The sequence below is a fragment of the Puma concolor genome, chromosome A2, assembly GCF_028749965.1.
Source record: "Puma concolor isolate L17-30 chromosome A2, mPumCon1.1.hap2, whole genome shotgun sequence".
Lineage (NCBI taxonomy): Eukaryota > Metazoa > Chordata > Mammalia > Carnivora > Felidae > Puma > Puma concolor.
The window spans coordinates 154,751,266-154,769,958 of NC_141668.1; the positions used below are offsets into that span (position 1 = coordinate 154,751,266).

The 18,693-nt window shown below is 40.1% G+C and overlaps 1 protein-coding gene across 4 annotated transcripts in view; it reads left to right on the forward strand.

Moving 5' to 3' along the window:
- SMARCC1 (SWI/SNF related BAF chromatin remodeling complex subunit C1) overlaps positions 1 to 18,693 on the forward strand; it is a 176,185-nt gene that overhangs the window by 118,249 nt on the left and 39,243 nt on the right. For 3 of the 4 annotated variants that reach the window (XM_086698352.1, XM_086698350.1, XM_086698353.1), the window contains exons 22-24: positions 6,759 to 6,814; positions 10,671 to 10,785; positions 11,863 to 12,017. In XM_086698352.1, coding sequence (XP_086554478.1) covers positions 6,759 to 6,814; positions 10,671 to 10,785; positions 11,863 to 12,017 — 326 coding nt within the window. The remainder of the gene's footprint in view (positions 1 to 6,758; positions 6,815 to 10,670; positions 10,786 to 11,862; positions 12,018 to 18,693) is intronic. The other variant, XM_086698351.1, reaches the window with a different exon arrangement.

Here is an 18,693-nt window from a genome sequence, read left to right on the forward strand (position 1 = left end):
TCTAGTTTGTAGACATCAACAAGATGACATGGCATATGTGAGGGACTGCAGCCTCTTAAGCATTTACAGTTCCAACCAGAATTCAGACCAAAGAGAAGCTGTTGTTTTGCGTTTCTTTTTCCAAGATGTCTGAAAGCAGCTTGAAAAAATGTTTTGTAGGATAGAAACCACTTTACATACTCCTCCACATAGCATCTTGAGGAATACACAACTCATAATTAACTCTTAATAGATGTCTTGTTAAAGGTCTGAGTGCTTGTCTTCAGGTTTCTCCCCTCAGAGAAGGTATCTTTAACTGTACCACCATTATGTGAATAAATATTAATATTATGTAACTGTTCATCTTGGACTCCTAGCTCATTAAAATAGTTAATACCAAGTTGGACTTGCCTTACAGTAGACACGGGGAGTGTGTAATCTTTTAGAATCTGGAGCTGTAGGTTGTGGGTAGTTATTTAAAAGCAGATTGTCTTTTTTGAAAAATACTGCATTTCTCCCACATAATACCCAGTCTGTAATTAAGCTGACTAAGCAAAGGTGGCCCAGTGCACATTCAATTAATAGTAACTTAGGAAGTTAGGGTGTTTTGTTGTGTTTTTGTTAACCCCACCTGTGTTTGGTTTTTGTTCACATCTCTTCATTGTTAATATTTGAATGTGTCTTAATGCGTGTTACATATTTCATCTGAACTAAGAACTAGAGCATTCGCAGTAATTTTCATCTCTTTCTCCCTTATCTTCTCACCTTCCTGCCGCCAGCACTAAGAATCCTAAATTTTGAATCTTGTTCTACTACTTTTTAAGTGACTTGTATCACAAAGAAAAGATGTTCTTGGGGCGCCTGGGTGGCTCAGTCGGTTAAGTGTCTGACCCTTGATTTTAACTCAGTTCATGAACTAACAGTTGTGAGATTGAGCCCGTGTCGGGCTCCGTCCTGGATGTGGAGCGTGCTTAAGATTTTCTCTCCCTGTCTCTTGCTCTCTTGCCCCTCACTGCCAAAAAAAAAAAAAAAAAAGATGAAAGATGCGCTTAACATGTTAGGTGTAAATTTGTTTGTTTTTCAGCTTTATAAAACATGGTTTATTTAGACTTCTGAGACTGTTTTACTATTATGTTTTCAGTGCATATCCATGTAGTTACATTATCCACATAGGCACAGTTCATTTATTTCTACTGCTGTAAAATATTTTGTTGTGTGATTACAGCCCTGTTTAATCATCCATTTTTCTATTACTGGTAGGCAGTTTGGTTTGTTCCTGTTTGTTCTCAGACACGTGTCCAACCTTGTACGTGCCCCACAGGGCACCACTGCTCCTTGATGTGTGCTTGGTGGACTAGTTGCCACAACTGAGACAAGGAGTTGGAGTCACTCAGCCCTCCGTTTAATTCGGGTATCGCTTTTTCATAAGGCAAATTTTTTGATAAAGGAACGTTAGTGCATTGAATATTTTGAACATTGAACCTTGATTATTCTTGTATAACTTGTTTTGTTGTGGATCAATCTGTGAGTTACAGGGTTTTAGGAAATTCTGGGTTTTTTCCCCAAAGCAAGTGTATCACTTGACACTTCATCCAGTAACACTTGATCATACACTTCTAGTGTTAATCTCTGCTGATAATAGTAGGTATAAAGTGACATTCCATTGTGGTTTTATTTATTTATTTATTTGCCTTATAAACAACATTTATGTCTCTGTTCTGGAGGCTTGGAAGTCCATAGTGGTTTCAAATTACACATCTCTGTATAACTGATCTGAGTATCTTCTATTTATTGGGCATACATATATCATTCTGTAACACAGCTATTTTTGTTATTTGGTCACTTTTTAATAGTTTTTATGATTTCCTTTAGAAATCTGAACTGTTGATCTAGTTGCTGTACTGCATGTGTTTTCTACCATTCGGTTACATGTTCTTTCCTTTTGGCATCTTTTAATGAAAAGAAATCTTTAATTTTAATTGACTGAAGTTAGTCCTTTATTTTATGATTACCGCTTTTAAGATACCATTTAGCTTTTGTTTTTTCATGTGTCTTTACCTGGAATTGATTTTTAACATATGAAATGTGGTTGATTTTGTATGTTAATTTTATAGCTAACCACCTTGCTAAACCCTGTGATTATTTCTAGTAACTTTTCTGCAGATTTTTTCAGGTATACAGTTTTATTCTCTGCAATCATGACTACTTTTCTTCTTTTTTTTAAATGACACTTTGGGCTACAACTTCCATGGCAGTATTGAAGGGAAATAGTAATACTGTTACCCATGTCCTACTCTTGATTTCAAAGGAAATACTGTATGCATCTCTCCAGGAAGGATGACATTCGTTTTAGGATTATCGATAACAGTTTTGAGGGCTCAGGAACTTCTTTTGTATCCCTGGTTTTCCAAGAGCTTGTCATGAAAGATACTGAGTTTTATCAGACACTTAATGGGTGTGATCAAATAAGTCTATAAACTTACAGATTTATAAATTTTAAATTACTTTTCCGATACTATCCTATTATTTTGTCATAATGTATTGCCTTTTTTATACACTGCCATGTTCTGTTTTCAGATTTTTTGCTTAGGAGATTTTCATTGTGATTATGAATGAGATTTAGCCTAGTGGCCTCTGATACTCATTATTTGTTGTCTGTATCTGATTTGTGAATCAAGGTTATACTAGCCTCAGAGAATGGGGAGGGGTATTCTCTCTTCTTTTCTCTAGAAAAGTTTAAGTAACATTATAATCCTCCCTTCCCTAAAAGTTTGGTAGAATTCCCCCAGTAAAAACATCTGGACCTGTGGTGGTTTGGTTTAAATTTTTTAATTATTCCAGTTTTTTTTGTTTTTGTTTTTTGTTTTTTATGGGACTCCTCAGGACTTCGGTTTTCTTCTTGAATCTGTTTGGTAAAATACTTTCTAATAATTTGTCCATTCATTCATTCATTTGTTTGTTTTGAGAGAGAGAGAGAGAGCGAGAGCGCGCGCCAGCACAAGTGGGGAGGGGCAGAGAGGGAGACAGAATTCCAGATAGGCTCCTCACTGTCAGCACAGAGCTTGATGTGGGGCTTGAACTCACAAAACCGTTAGATCATGACCTGAGCTGAAACCAAGAGTTGGACGCTTAACTGACAGAGCCACCCAGGTGCCCCAGTAATTTCTTCATTTAATCTAATTTTTCTATTCGGCATTAAAGTTTTCGTAGTACTTTGTCACTTCCATTTTGACTTATTAATAGTTAGGACCTTTCTTCCAGTCCTAATATAATTATTTTGTGACTTCTTTCTCTTTTCCCGATGTGTCACACTGATTTATTGCCTTTATTATTTCAAAGAACCAAGTTTGGGGTATATTGATTCTCTCTATTGTGTATGTTTTATCTCTGTTGTATTTTTGCTTTATATTTCTTTGATTTTTTCTTGTTGTTTGTGTACCTTCTATATTCTGTTACCATTTTCCTGCTTATCAAGAACACAATGTGTAAACATTGAGCATGTTTTTCTTTTCTAATGTAAGTTTAAGAAGGCTTTACATTTCCCTTTTCATGTTATATTTACTGATTTCCAAAATTCTATTTCTAAGCACAGAGAAATTACGTGTATATTTTAAACTTCTAGTTTTATTGTATTATGGTGAGAAACCTTGGCTTGTGTGTCATTGACTTTTCAAAATTTGTTAAAACTTGCATTTTGACTTAATTTGTGATCAGTATTTTTTTAATGTTGCACATGAGCTTGAAATTGAGAAAAGTATGTTCAAATCCCTATTGTGAGGCACATTTTCATTTCTGCCCTACCATTCTATCAGTTTTGGTGTTACACATTTGACACTCTTTTATTAGGTTTAACAGTATAAAAAGTTAATCATTTTCTAGTGAATTAAACCTTTTTCTCATACATTGTCACCCTTTATTTCTAATAATGCTCTATTTTTGATGGCTGTATTATGGAAGAAAGCCAGTGTTGATTTTGTTTAGCTTAGCTTTCATGCTTTCATATTTCCCATCTCAGTAGTCTCTGTGTGGATCATTTCTTTAGATGTGTTTTATAGTTTTGTGATTTTCTTCTCACCCAGTTTAATCTGTTTTTCTCTGACTTCATTTCTAGAAAAAATTTTTTTGGTTTTATTTTGTTTTTAATGTTTTATTTATTTTTGCAAGCACAAGCAGGGGATGGGCAGAGAGAGAGGGATGGAGAATCTGAAGTGGGTTCTGTGCTGACAGCAGCAAGCTCAACGTGGAGCTTGAACTCTTGAACCGTGAGATCATGACTTGAGCCAGAGTTGCCTGCCCTACTGACTGAGCCACCCAGGTGTCCTGTTTCATTTTGGTTTTTTGCCTCTGCAGACGATTGGACTGAAGGATAAAAGCATTTAGAAAAACTTTTGATCTTTAGGGTTTTTTAAAAAATCTCTGCATATCTCTAATATTTTTTTGTTGGTTAGAGATCTTTACGATTCTCTCTTTTACTTATCTGTTGCATCCATGGCTGTGCCAAGGTTCGGGATTCAGATCTCCTATTGGCAGTCCTTGAGTGCTGAAACTGTTGATTAATATTTCGGCCCAGTCTTGGTGGTTTCCTTTCTTGGCATTTGCTCTAAACGGCTAAAATTGGGATTGGAAAGACTATCTGCAGAGGATGTTGCTTCTCATAGCTAGGGGTTTTTGCCATTGGCTTGAGATCCCATTGGCCAACCCTATGGCTGGCTCTGTGTAGGAATCCTGGCTTCTTTTCTCTGCCCTTGAGCTGGCTAGTCCAGGGCTCAGCTTCCTGACAGTGAGCTACTACAAGCAAATATGTTTGGGTGTGACCCTTCCCCTCCAGTTTTCCAAATACTTGATCCCAGATACAGGATCCAAGTTATAGATCCTGGCCCCACTTCTTCCACACTCTGGTCTCACTTCTGGTACTGTAGCCTTTTGGCATTTTTTAGAAGGTTGTAATCTTCTACCTTATGTGAGGTTCATGACATCCCAAACTACCATATCCCCTGGAGCTCCTGGTCAGTCAGAATTCTGGAAGTGAGGTCTGGTTCCACCTGCAAGACTTAGAGCAAGAGGGATTTTCCTTTTCAATAACTTTGACACTGTTAGTTTTAAATATGTTTGTTTAAATATGTTTAAATACTCTCATTGATGATAAATACTATTAGTCTTATCATTTATAAGAGGATACTATAAAGATTTAAGCTGTAGGTTATTTAGATGTTTTTATTTAAAACCACAGCAAACCCTCATCATATGTAAAATATTTGTTTTTGTTTTGGGGTTTTTTTTTAATATTCATTTATTTTTGAGAGAGAGACTGAATGAGAGCTGGGAATGGGCGGAGAAGAAGGACATACAGAATCCAGAAACAGGATCCAGGCTCTGAGTTGTCAGCACATTTCTGATTATACTGTTTTTGTTTTTTAGAAATCTTGATTAACTTCTTACCTATACGATATAGTTAAGACTCCCTTAGTACCACATTAAGGGCTCTTCCTCATGCGACTTTTACCAGCATTATCTCCCTGCTGATTTTTCCTATCTGCCTTCCCCTTGAAAGTCATCACCAACGACATTTCCCTGGCACCCTTGAGTCTTTCAGTCTCTTTCCTTGAAATGTCCTTCTCTATATTTGTATTACCCACCCTGTCAACCATGTCCACCTAGAAAATGCTCACGTAACCATCTATCCTTCCCTGATTGAAACAGTTGTGCCCTCCGTGCTTCTCACAGGGTCTCATGTGTGCATGTATGTGGTAGACTTGTTGGTTTGTGTCTTCTCTGGCCAGTATGTGATGCTCTGGATGCTCAGTGAATACCTAGCTCTGCAGTATTTCTCCAGTGCTTGACTCAAAATACATACTCACAGGGCGCCCGGGTGGCTCAGTCGGTTAAGCATCTGACTCTTGGTTTTGGCTCAGGTCCTAATCTCACAGTTTCATGAGTTTGAGCCCCGAGTCAGTCTCTGCTCAGAGCCTGCTTAGGCTCCTCTCTCTCTGTCCCTCCCCCACTTACGCTGTCTCTGTCTTCTCTCAAAATAAATAAACATAAAAAAAGATAATACAGGAAAAAAAAAAGATATACAGGGGTGCCTGGGTGGCTCAGTCGGTTAAGCGACCGACTTCAGCTCAGGTCATGATCTCGCGGTCCGTGAGTTCAAGCCCCACGTCAGGCTCTGCGCTGACAGCTCAGGGCCTAGAGCCTGTTTCAGATTCTCTGTCACTCACTCTCCCTCTCCCGTTCATGCTCTGTCTCTCTCTGTCTCAAAAATAAATGTTTAAAAAAAAATTAAAAAGATATACACATGCACACACTCATTAAGCATTGGTTAAATAAATTATTTGGGGCTTTTTTTTTTTTTTTTTTTTTTTTTTTTTTGCTCTTTTTTACTTGAAATGTTTTTGAGGTTTTTATTTTTATACCTACAGAAAATAAAAGCCCTCATTGGACAGCTCCATGCATTTTCACAAATTAAACACATTCATGTAAAGAGCCCCAGGATCAGGAAACAAATCATTACCAGCACCTCAGGCCCCTCCTTTATCCCACTTTTGCTTGCCCACCCCTTCCTTGGTTAACTGCTGTCCTGATTTCTAACACTATTACTTTCATCTGTTTTTGAACTTTAAATTAATACAGTCATGAAGTTTGTGTTTTATGCTGGACTTCTGTGAGCCTTACAGTTGTGAGACTCATTATTGCGCATAGTTGTATTTCAGATACAGCTGTGTGAAAGCTTTTACCTTTTTTCCATATTGTGTTACTTGTTCTTATTCTTTTGTTCGTAGAAGGGGCTGAGGAGGAAAAAATGGAAACAGATACCGATGTTCAGCAGCCTGAAAAGGTGAAAGTCTGTTTGAATTCTTCTACAACAGAAAAGACACAGAGAGAGCATGCCTTTCGTAGCATAACGGTTTGGGTTTATTTTGTCTTTTGTCTTTGATCCCTCTCAGGGAACTACAGATGATTCTGTCAGCCATTTGGATTTTGCTGGTATAAGGTATAATCTTCACAAAGCATAACATAGGACATTTTTCACTTATTCATTCGAGGAAGATTTATCCACTCCCTAGCCTCTTCTTTTATATCCCTTTTAGGCACAGTTGGGGAAATGAATACAAAATTGTGGTTTTTACAGATACTGAATTATAGGGTTGGGTCCTATATTTGTGCCAGAAGAAAACTATAGAATACTAAGGAATTTTGTAGGAGATTTAACTGCCAGCAGGAAAATAGTTAGAAAAGTGTTAATCAGAAGGCGACATTTGAAGTAGGTATTAAAGAGCAGGTAGAATTATAAAAATTGAAATAGAGGAGAGGGAATCGAAGATTCCACTGGCATGGAGGAGACACTGAAGCTAATGTGCAGAAGGCAACAAAGTGCCCCATGTGTTTGTGACTTGATCTCTGACTCAGAGAGGCTATAAACACAAGGTGAGTGAGGCAGTATAGGACTTTACAGCCTCTTCAGGATCAGGGGCACATGATTTAACAATGGACAAAGGACCTGAATAGACATTTTTGTAAAGAACATATACAGATGACCAGCAGACACATGAAAAGATGCTCGGTATCACTCATCATCTGGGAAATGCGAATCAAAACCACAACAAGATACCACCTCACACCAATCAGAAAAGCTAGTATCAAAAACTGTTAGCAAGGATGTGGGGAAAATGAACCCTCGTGCACTGTTGATGGGAATGTAAATTGGTGCAGCCACTCTGGAAAACTGTGGCGCTTCCTCAGAAAGTTAAAAATAGAACCACCGTATGATCCAGCAATTCCACTACTGGGTATTTATCCAAAGAAAACGAAAATGCTAATTCAAAAAGATCTGTGCATCCTTATGTTCACTGCAACGTTATTTATAGTAGCCAAGATATGGAAGCAACATAAATGTCCACAGATAAATGAACGGATAAAGAAGAAGTATGTATCACACACATGCGCGCGCACACACACACACACACACACAGGAATATTATTACTCAGCCTTAAAAATGAATGAAATCTTGCCATTCATGACAACATGGATAGACCCTAGAGGGTATTAGAATAAGGAAATAAGTCAGAGAAAGACAACTACCGTTAACATTTAACTTCTATATGGGCTACTGGCATGAGAACAGACACTCAGATCAATGGAACAGAATAGAGAACCCAGAAGTGAACCCACAAACGTATGGCAAACTAATCTTTGACAAAGCAGGAAAGAATATCCAATGGAATAAAGACAGTCTTGTCAGCAAGTGGTGCTAGGAAAACTGGACAGCAACATGCAGAAGAATGAACCTGGACCACTTTCTTACAGCATACACAAAAGTAAAAATAAACTCAAAATGGATGAAAGACCTAAATGTAAGACAGGAAGCCATCAAAATCCTCAAGGAGAAAGCAGGCAAAAACCTCTTTGATCTTGGCCTCAGCAACTTTTTACTCAACACGTCTCCAGAGGCAAGGGAAACAAAATGAACTCCTGGGACCTCATCAAAATAAAAGGCTTCTGCACAGCAAAGGAAACAATCAGCAAAACTAAAAGGCACCTGATGGAATGGGAAAAGATATTTGCAAATGACATATCAGATAAAGGGTTAGTATCCAAAATCTATAAAGAACTTATCAAACTCAACACCCAAAAAACAAATAATCTAGTGAAGAAATGGGCAAAAGACATGAATAGACACTTCTCCAAAGAAGACATCCAGATGGCCAACTGACACATGAAAAAATGCTCCACATCACTCATCATCAGGGAAATACATATCAAAACCACAATGAGATACCACCTCACACTTGTCAGAATGGCTAACATTAACAACTCAGGCAACAACAGATGTTGGCGAGGATGTGGAGAGAGAGGATCTCTTGCCTTGCTGGTGGGAATGCAAACTGGTGCAGCCACTCTGGAAAACAGTATGGAGGTTCCTCAAAAAACTAAAAATAGAACTACCCTACGACCCAGCAGTTACACTACTAGGCATTTATCCATGGGATATAGGTGTGCTGTTTCGAAGGGACACATGCACCCCCATGTTTATAGCAGCACTATCACCAATAGCCAAAGTATGGAAAGAGCCCAAATGTCCATCGATAAATGAATGGATAAAGAAAATGTGGTGTATATATATACAATGGAGTATTACTCAGCAATCAAAAAGAATGAAATCTTGCCATTTGCAACTACATGGATGGAACTGGAGGATACTATGCTAAGCGAAATCAGTCAGAGAAAGACAAAAATCATATGACTTCACTCACATGAGGACTTTAAGAGACAAAACAGATGAACATAAGGGAAGGGAAACAAAAATAGTATAAAAACAGGGAGGGGGACAAAACAGAAGAGGCTCATAAATATGGAGAACAAACTGAGGGTTACTGGAGGGATTGTGGGAGGGGGGATGAGCTAAATGGGTAAGGGGCACTAAGGAATCTACTCCTGAAATCATTGTTGCACTATATGCTAACTAATTTGGATGTAAATTTTAAAAAATAAAATTAAAAAAAACACCTATATGGGATCTGAAAAACAAAACAAAACCAAAAAATCAGAAATAGACCCATAAATACAGAAAACAAGGCGGTGATTGACAGAGGGGAAAGGGGGGTTAGTGGGATGGGCAAAATAAGTAAAGGAGGATTAAGGTACAAGTTTCAGTTATAAATAAGTCACGGGGCTGAAAACTACAGCATAGGGAATATAGTCAGTACTGTAATATATGGACAGGAAGTAGATTTATCATAGTTAGCATTGTGTAATGTGTAGAATTGTCAACTGTGTTGTAAATCTGAACCTGATACAACATTTTATGTCAACTATACTTCAGTTAAAAAAGATAAGATTAGAAGCCTTGATGAGCATTCACTCAATATTTGAGTGAACATATACAATATGCGATTTAAGGTGTTGATTACGTGTGTTGTTTTAAAATTGTATATAGATAAGGACAGGATGAGGATAAGAGTAAAATTAATTATAATTCTTACATTGTTCAACATACTGTGCTTTGTACTTCCCATTTGTGAATTCATCTAGTTCCTAAACAGTCTCATCAAGTCAATGATGATCTCTTCATTTTATAGACAATGTTACATGATTTGTCCAAAGTCACAAGGATTTCAGAGTCAGTAAATGAAACCAAATTCTAACCAGAAGAATTGAAGTTTTCAGTCCCCAGAGCATAATCACTGATGCCCTATTGTGGCTCTTACTAAAAACCATTAGCAAATGACTGTACTAAAGGCTTTGTCAGCTTTTAATTTTGGCAGTATTCCATCTTCTCGGTTGATAATGTACATTTTAAATGCTCTTGATTCTTTTGGACAGGTAATCAGTAATTCATTTGTTTATTAAGTATTTCTCTATTTAACCAGTAAATAACATAAATGAATTTCCATGCCATTCCTTTGGATATTGTGACCCTGGCTTTATAGCACAGGGCACAAAGAGTGCAGGGACTGTGTGTTGTGGAGGCATATTAACATGTGAGCACTCAAGTGTGGAGGTAGTGAAAGGTGTTTCTTTGAATGTATTGATTTCTAGCTCTTCTCTCCAAGGCCCTTGGGCCTCCAAGGCCCTAGTGCACTCCCTGCCCAAAATAATGGAATCTTTTGTTACTCTTAGATAATATCACTAGTTGAAGGACTGGGTTTTTTTGCTCACTCTCTGTTCTCTTCTTTTATACCTCCTCGTTCAGGCAGAAAACAAAGGGGAAAACGAAACAGATGAAGGTGATAAAGCACAAGATGGAGAAAATGAAAAACATAGTGAGAAGGAGCAGGACAGTGAAGTTAGTGAGGATACCAAATCAGGTAATTTGAGGAAACTCTTTAGACTTAAAATTTTTTTTTCAACGTTTTTTATTTATTTTTGGGACAGAGAGAGACAGAGCATGAACGGGGGAGTGGCAGAGAGAGAGGGAGACACAGAATCGGAAACAGGCTCCAGGCTCTGAGCCATCAGCCCAGAGCCCGACGCGGGGCTCGAACCCACGGACCGCGAGATCGTGACCTGGCTGAAGTCGGACGCTTAACCGACTGCGCCACCCAGGCGCCCCTCTTTAGACTTTATTATGTAAAACTGACAAGCCCTGGAGAACTGTGAGCAGTTTAATTGTATAGAAATGTTCCTCACTCATTAGGTTTCTTTTTTTTTTTTTTTTTTTTTTTAAGTTTATTTATTTATTTTGAGAGAGGGAAAGAGAGTGTAAGCAGGGGAGGGGCAGAGAGGGGGAGAGAGAGAGAATCCCAAGCATGCTCCACACTGTCAGCACAGAGCCCATCATGGGGCTTGATTCCACAACCGTGAGATCATGACCTGAGCCACAACCAAGACGGACGCTTAACTGACTGAGCCCTGGGTTTGTTTCTTAATGTAACAATAAACAAGTGTTCGAGTTTGAGTTTTATTTGGCTCCTAGGCATCAGTGCTAATACCAATGGCTACCTTGTTTTCAGTAATATGTAGACAAACAAGTTGCCCATTGTGACAGAAGTCACGGTCAGTGGCTGGCGGATCCATCGTGCCTGTCTCAGAAGGCTTGCGGAAGTGCTTTGTTCTCATTTCCTCCAGACACTAGGGTTTCTCAGAGCCTTTCATTGACTGATCTTTTTGGTCTTACGGCAGGGCTTAGTTCCCTTTATATCCTAGGGACCTACACAGAGAGCTTAGAGAAATGAAGGAAAGACAAAGCATACTATTTAGAAAATCCATCTCAGATGGAGGCTCCCTTACATGCATGGAATGGCTCTGCTAAAGTCTTACAAAGAAGAAGGCACTGAGATCTCTTTGTAACCTCAGTCCTAGTTTGTCATGTGGCGGAGGTGAGAAGTAAGCTGGCTTATTGAGATGGGGCACACTGGTAATAAGGCTTTCTGATTTTTTTTCAGAAGAAAAGGAAACTGAAGAGAACAAGGAACTCACTGATACTTGTAAAGAAAGAGAAAGTGATCTCGGGAAGAAGAAAGTAGAACATGAAATTTCCGAAGGAAATGTGGCCACGGCCGCAGCAGCTGCTCTTGCTTCAGCTGCAACCAAAGCCAAGGTTTGCCACTGACAGCCCTTTCCAGGCTCTTGCCAGCCGTGAATGGTTGCATTGTTGTCAGTTATTGAGAACGTTTAGTATAATGAGCCTTGCACCCGACACGAGATGACTGCTTGACCGGCATTTCTAGGTTAAGAATTGTGCAGGCAGGAGGGGTGGGGGCGAGTCGCAGATCTGGTCCTGGAGGGGGGCTGCCTTCCAGGCCTTGCTTATACCGCTCCACTCAGCTCATGGAGACCGCAGAGATGTAGCCGAACTTAAAGTCCCTCACATTTGCCTGCAGAACTTGTCTTAGACTACTGTTCCAATTTCTGTTCGATTGAAATATTTGTGATTTTTAAGACAAAAATCTGTTTCCTTGTATAAATAATTCACCCTGCTCTTACAGACTGAAAGGAAAGAGGGGGATCTAAAATAACTTTTTCTTCTTGAATTTGCCAGCTTTTCTGGGGGTGGTTTTCTCTATTTATAACCTAGTATTGGCTTCACAGCATATTTAAGAAAAAAAGGAGAATGTTATTTTTCCCACTTTGTGTTGCTTTCGCATTTTAAAACATTCCAGGCATGAATATGTGAAGTTTTGAAAAACCTTTTCACCCCTTCTCCATCCTACCCTCTGAAGTAGCTTCCTTCCATTATAGGTTCCCACGTTTTGAGGAGCGTTTACTGGAACATACCTAATCTTTTTATCTTGAGCTGTTCTTAATCCATTGGTAAAGATATTCTTTCATGGCCTTTAGTACCTATAGACTGTTCAGCTGCTGCAGACGACTTCTCCAAGTGCTTAATCTGTGGTGCATGATTTAATAACAGACCCACAGGTGACCCAGTTTAAACCACAAGACCATTGTTTTGAGTTCCCACACATCAGGCCTAGGTGTGGACAGTGAGGAGGAGGGTGTTTACAGGGCACAGTCAGTCCAGACAGTAGCCCCAGCTGAAGCTGACTCTTACAAGAGCTGGAGATCCTGTGTGTTCCTACTTCCCAGTCTCTTCCACAGATGCCTCCCGATCTTCATGGTGGTTTAGTTGCAGTATTAGGTATTCTCTCTCCTCTACCATTCTCTGTCTCTTGGGATGAGTGAGTACTTCTCTGGATGCCAATTTGACAGCTGTTTCCTGTTCATTTGGTTTTGCTGCTTCACTGGAAGCAGTTTTTTGATTCTCTGTTTCTCCTGTCAGGCTGGACCCTTTGGCACCTCATTGCCTCAGAGCTAAGTTCTCGTTCAGACTGCTACCAGGGATCTTAGAGACCTTAAGGATGGTCTTGGGATTATTTCATAAGTGAGCTGGAGGCCAGGAGGGCCTCTGTCCTTTGTGACATTTATCAGGAGACAACAGAGCCATCCACCAGTCTTCAGAGTTGCAGCCTCAGGTCATCTTGGTCTCTCCTCATTGTTTCACTTTCCATAGGTATTCAGCCACCAAATCCTTCCTGGTGCATTAGTGCCTCTGGTAATGCCCAGGCCCTTCACTTTTCCCTTAGGCCGGCATCCCTCATCCTCTGCCTATCTCCTCCAGCCCATTCTCTGTCTTTAGCAAAGTAATCTTTTTTATTTTTGAAAATTTCTGTTGATAATTTACATTTGTATCAGTAGATATATATGTCTACAGCTAGTGAATTATTCACAGGTGGAGCCCACCTGTGGGCTCACACACAGCACCCACTTCAAGCAGCATAATATTCCTAGCCTTTCAGAAGCTTCCTCATACTCCCTTTTGGTTACCGTCCTCCCCCTGCCCCCGCCCGCCCCCCAAGAATGGTTGCTAACCTGTCTTCTAATACAATGGACTACTTACTGCTTTTCTGAAGAATCTTTAAAAATACAAATAGGAACATGATACTTTCTTAAATAAGCTCTCTATCTCTCTCAGGCTAAAATTTCAAACTCTTTAGTGTAGAATTCACATGATCAGGACCCGTCTCAGTTCTCAAGCGTCCTTTCTTGCCTGTCCATCCAGAACTGTTCCTTGTGGTTCTCCCAGATAGAACCCACTGTGTGATCTCCAGTTGGGCTTTTTTGGACCCTTTCCCTCTCATAGAGATATTTCTCTCTCTCTCTCTCTCTCTCTCTCTCTCTCTCTCTCTCTCTTCCATTATTTCTCCTCCTTCTGCCACTGTGTCAGCTTCACTGTAAGTTGCTGGAGAAGGAACTAAAATGGTAGATGACCATAAATCGTTTTCATAGCTGATGAAAAACATGATGGCCTCATAACTGTTAACATGTGCAACTTTGGGCACAAAAGTTTGTGTGCTGTGTACTTCTGACCACCTTGCCACAGCTGTTTGACTCCTTTACTGCAGAGAAACTGCTTTTATGGAGCAATTGCCCTGCTCCTTAGATATTCTGTGCAAGGTTTAGAAGAGTCCAAAGAACATTTTCCTTCCAGGTCACCGAATTTTCACTCCATCATCCTCACTCAGTCTTGTTTCTAATAACTGGGAAAGGAGATCTTTATTCTCATGACAGCTGTGTTTTCCACAGATCTGTGAGTGATACACATGCGTGTGACACATGACTTGGCATGCATGAACTGTTCAGTGCCACTTAACAGCTGGGTCTGATGCATTTCACAGCACACATAATCATCTTTGTGCTACATGGGAATTAAGGGTAAGGAATTCACTTAAATTACTGTAATTAGTACAGCTGATCTAGCCAATCCAAGTTTTCTCTTATTCTCTTTTTGTTTTTCTGTATCTATAAACAGCTTTGTTATTAAGACTTTTCCTTGATACATTTTAATTGTTTGTCACACTGACATGGAGTAGTAATTAGAGGTTCTGAATCTAGCTCCAAAACACATAGGGACGGTGGGCATGCATTCTGGCTTTTCCCCAGCCTTGCCATATGAGGGACTCTTTGGTAGCATATCCATTTCTTCATTGCATCTACCGACAAGCTGTGAATTGACCTACCTGAAGAGTGGTGTGTGGGTGTGGGAAGGAACACCATTGGCTGGGTGCTCTACATCCCTTCCATCTGGGTGCTTAGTTTTAGCTGGAAGGAAAAGTTCAGAACTATTGCTAGAATAAATTAGAAACCTTAAAAACTAGAATGTTCTCCGTATTCAGCATGAGCAGGACTTAGTTCCTCCAAGATAGCATAGGTCACGTTTTCTTTCTTTTTTTTACTGTTTGTTTATTTTTGAGAGAGTGCAAGTGGGGGAGGGGCAGAGAGAAGGGGACAGAGGATTTGAAGCCAGCTCTGGCTCTGCACTGACAGGCTGACAGCAGTGAGCCTAATGTGGGTCTTGAACTCACCAACTATGAGATCATGACCTGAGCCAAAGTCAGATGCTCAACAGACTGAGCCACCCAGGTGCCTGAGATCACATTTTCGTAAGACTTACAGACATTTTCTTTAGATTTATTCTGTCACCACCCCATTCCTATATATCTTGAAATGGCTAAAGTAGGTTTGTCTTCATGGTAACTAGATATTAGTTCTGGGGTAACAGGAAGATTCTTTCTCACCTCTCAGAGATACCTCTTACTTGCTCCCCTTTGCCTGAAATTCTTTTTTGAGATAGGAAAGTTTTTCATTGTACATTGTAGTCGTAAGGCTTTACCAGATAAGTGTTTGCTGAAATTGATTGACACTATATGCATTGATCAGTGAAACGATGTCCTTTTACTTGATGATATTCTAGAGATAAAACCAAAAGAAAAATTGACCTATTGGATCATTTTGCCTATAGTTAGACCTATTCACTTTCATCTTTATATGACTAAACAGAAAACTACTCCTGTTCCACCAGCTGGACTTCAGGCTTTGTTATGTAAAGTTCACCTCAACTCTGTTACAACCAAGTTACCTTTGTGGTATCATTCATCTCTCTTAGGTCATTTCTCCACATAGCACACATCTGGGCCACACTCCCACACCTCATCATTCTTAAAAAAAAAAACAAACTTTTTTTTAATGTTTACTTATTTTTGAGAGATAAAGAGACAGAGCATGAGTGGGAGAGGAGCAGAGAGAGAGGGAGACACAGAATCCGAAGCAGGCTCCAGGCTCTGAGCTGTCAGCACAGAGCCCGACATGGGGCTCGAAATCACAAACCGTGAGATCATGACCTGAGCCGAAGCCGGACGCTCAACCAACTAAGCCACCCAGGCGCCCCTCATCGTTCTTAAGTTCCATAAAGCCAGTATGTGAAGGGATGTGAGCTCCTGACAGCCCTTCTTAGGGAAGCCCTGGTCATCACTGCTGCCAGACCTTCAGGAATCCTTAGCTTGAGCGTTAGTAGTGCTCCTGCCCCAGTTACCCAGGGCTATGTAACCATTACAAAACCTAGCTTAAGACCATCATCACTTTATTGCATCTTATCATTTTTATGACTGAGGAACTCAGGCAGACTCAGCTGGACAAGCCCTGTTCCATGTGACATTGGCTAAGGTTGCTCACAGCTGGGCTGTGAAGGGAGGATCTGAGGCAACCTCCCTGCTGTGCCTGATGGGTAAGCAGGGTGGCTGTATGACCTGGGACTGGCTGGCATCACTGTCTCCACACAGCTCATCTACAGAGTTAGTTATCTTGGGCTTCCTCACATTAGGTTAGTATCAAAATAGTTGGACTTTTTACTTGGAAGCTTATAATTTTAAGAGAAAAGTGTCCCAAGCCACCAGAAGGGAATCTGTGTGTGTGTGTGTGTGTGTCTGTCTGTCTGTCTCTGTCTCTCTGCCTCTCCCCCACTGGCGCACGTGCGCACTCTCTCTCTCTCAAAAATAAACAGTAAAAAAGTTCTATCCAAATTCAAGGTGAGGGATCATTGACCATGCCTCTACACAGAAGGCATGCCACCTTAAACCCCCCAGTCTACCCTCTGGTCACCAATTACCTACATATCTCCCAACTGAAAAGTAAGCATTCCATGGTTTCATGTTATTATGATAATCAGGCTAAGGCTGGGCTTTTGAGATCTTCTCTAAATCAAGTTCGGGTACAGAGGAAGCTCTCTTTAGGAGTGGTCTTTCAGGTGCAGCTCCTTGCATGTTGGTCATCTCAGAAGAATTTGAGGACTGACATAAAAGTGGTTGGAAACTTGGAGAGAAACTGCACTCACATTCAGTAAGTGTGAAGATGGAAGGCCCTGAGAGAGCACACATAGTTCAGAGCAACTTTGAAATCTAGTCAGGCATATGTTTCCCCTTTCTGTCTTCCCAGGGCCCCAGTATTGCCCTCTGTGACTTATTCTCTACAGCTTTTGGCTTGGCCCTGTGGTCTTTGGATACTGCATTCTGAATCCTTTTCCTTTGCCATTAAAAAATCGGCCCAATTTTGCTGCTGTGAGGGGCCTTTCTTAGCCTGTAATATGAGTCCCAGAAGGAAAGGAAAGAGTGAAGGAGGCGGGGGGGTTGGTGGGAATTGTGGCTGATGAAAACCTTCAAACTTGTTGGAAAACATTAACTTGTAGTAATATAGAATATAGGAGACATGCTCTTGAAGATACTTAGAGGCCCTCCTGTCTAGTAAAGAGAGTCTAAGAGTATAAGAGGCAAGAATACCCTTATTCTTAGAAATTCTAAGATTCTTAGAAATTCTACGATACTTTTTGATCAGAATGTCTTACAGCCACACCTTGAGCTGTTTACTCTCAGGTCACGACTAACTGGTAATGTTCTGGATTTTATCTTTGTCCTGAAGCCATTTTTTAGTTTCAAACCCTTGCTGGGAGCAACTAGAGATGAGAAAGTTTCATTTTAAACCTTGTTGTATTTGCTCTTAATTGTCTAGGAGATTTCTAACTCCAATAATGATGGCCTGAAGATGGAATAGTTCCCTCTTTGGTTCCTTTCTCTTCTGGCTGCTTGTAATAAAATGCCTAAAGAAAGTTTATGTTTTGTCTAGAAATCACTCCAGCCAGATTCACAAGTTCATTAATGACTCCTATTTTCCACATCACCAGAAGTGACAGTGTTTCCAAACTTCTCTTTGGAGAGAAGATCTGCTTCTCTCCAACCTCCAGGAACATTTTCCTCTCTGTTCTAAAAGCTCTTGCCAGTGGTTTTCTTGAGATCCTTTCAGCCTGTGCCCACTGCATGATCTGAAGCCACACTGAAAGTTTTTGATACAACAGCACCCCATTTCCAGATACCAGATTCTTTTCCCATAGTGGGAAAAGAATTTAGTGTTTTTAAAAAACAACCATTTTTTATTATAGCTCATGATTGTGCAAAATTTGAGCACTAAACACCTGTGCACTTCTGCTCCATGTGGTATCAGTTGAATCATTTAGCAGTACTCACCTCACAGGTAGGTTCATGGAGAGTCTGAGATAGATTCCTTCAAGTCCTAATCCTTGGTAGAAGTGGCTGGTTTGTTTTTCCTCTTCATGCAGTCTTGAGGTCTCTCTCTGTGGTCTCTTCCACGTTGATCACATGTAGTATATGGCAGCTAGGGACTCCCAGAAGGAACGTTCCAAAAGACAGGACATGAAGTTCCCAAGCTGGGAACTGGAAAATGGCACCACTGTTTTCTCTTGGGCAAGGCAATTAGAGAACCTGCCTTGATTCCAGAGGAGGGATTATAGACCCTCCTCTCCATGAAAAGAAAGCCAGTGAGTTTATGGCCATCTTTAATCTACTGCACATCCCTTCTAAGAATTCCCCGGGAAAGTATCCACTAAATATTAATTGTTCTAAACAGGCATTTGTGGATAACTATAAAAA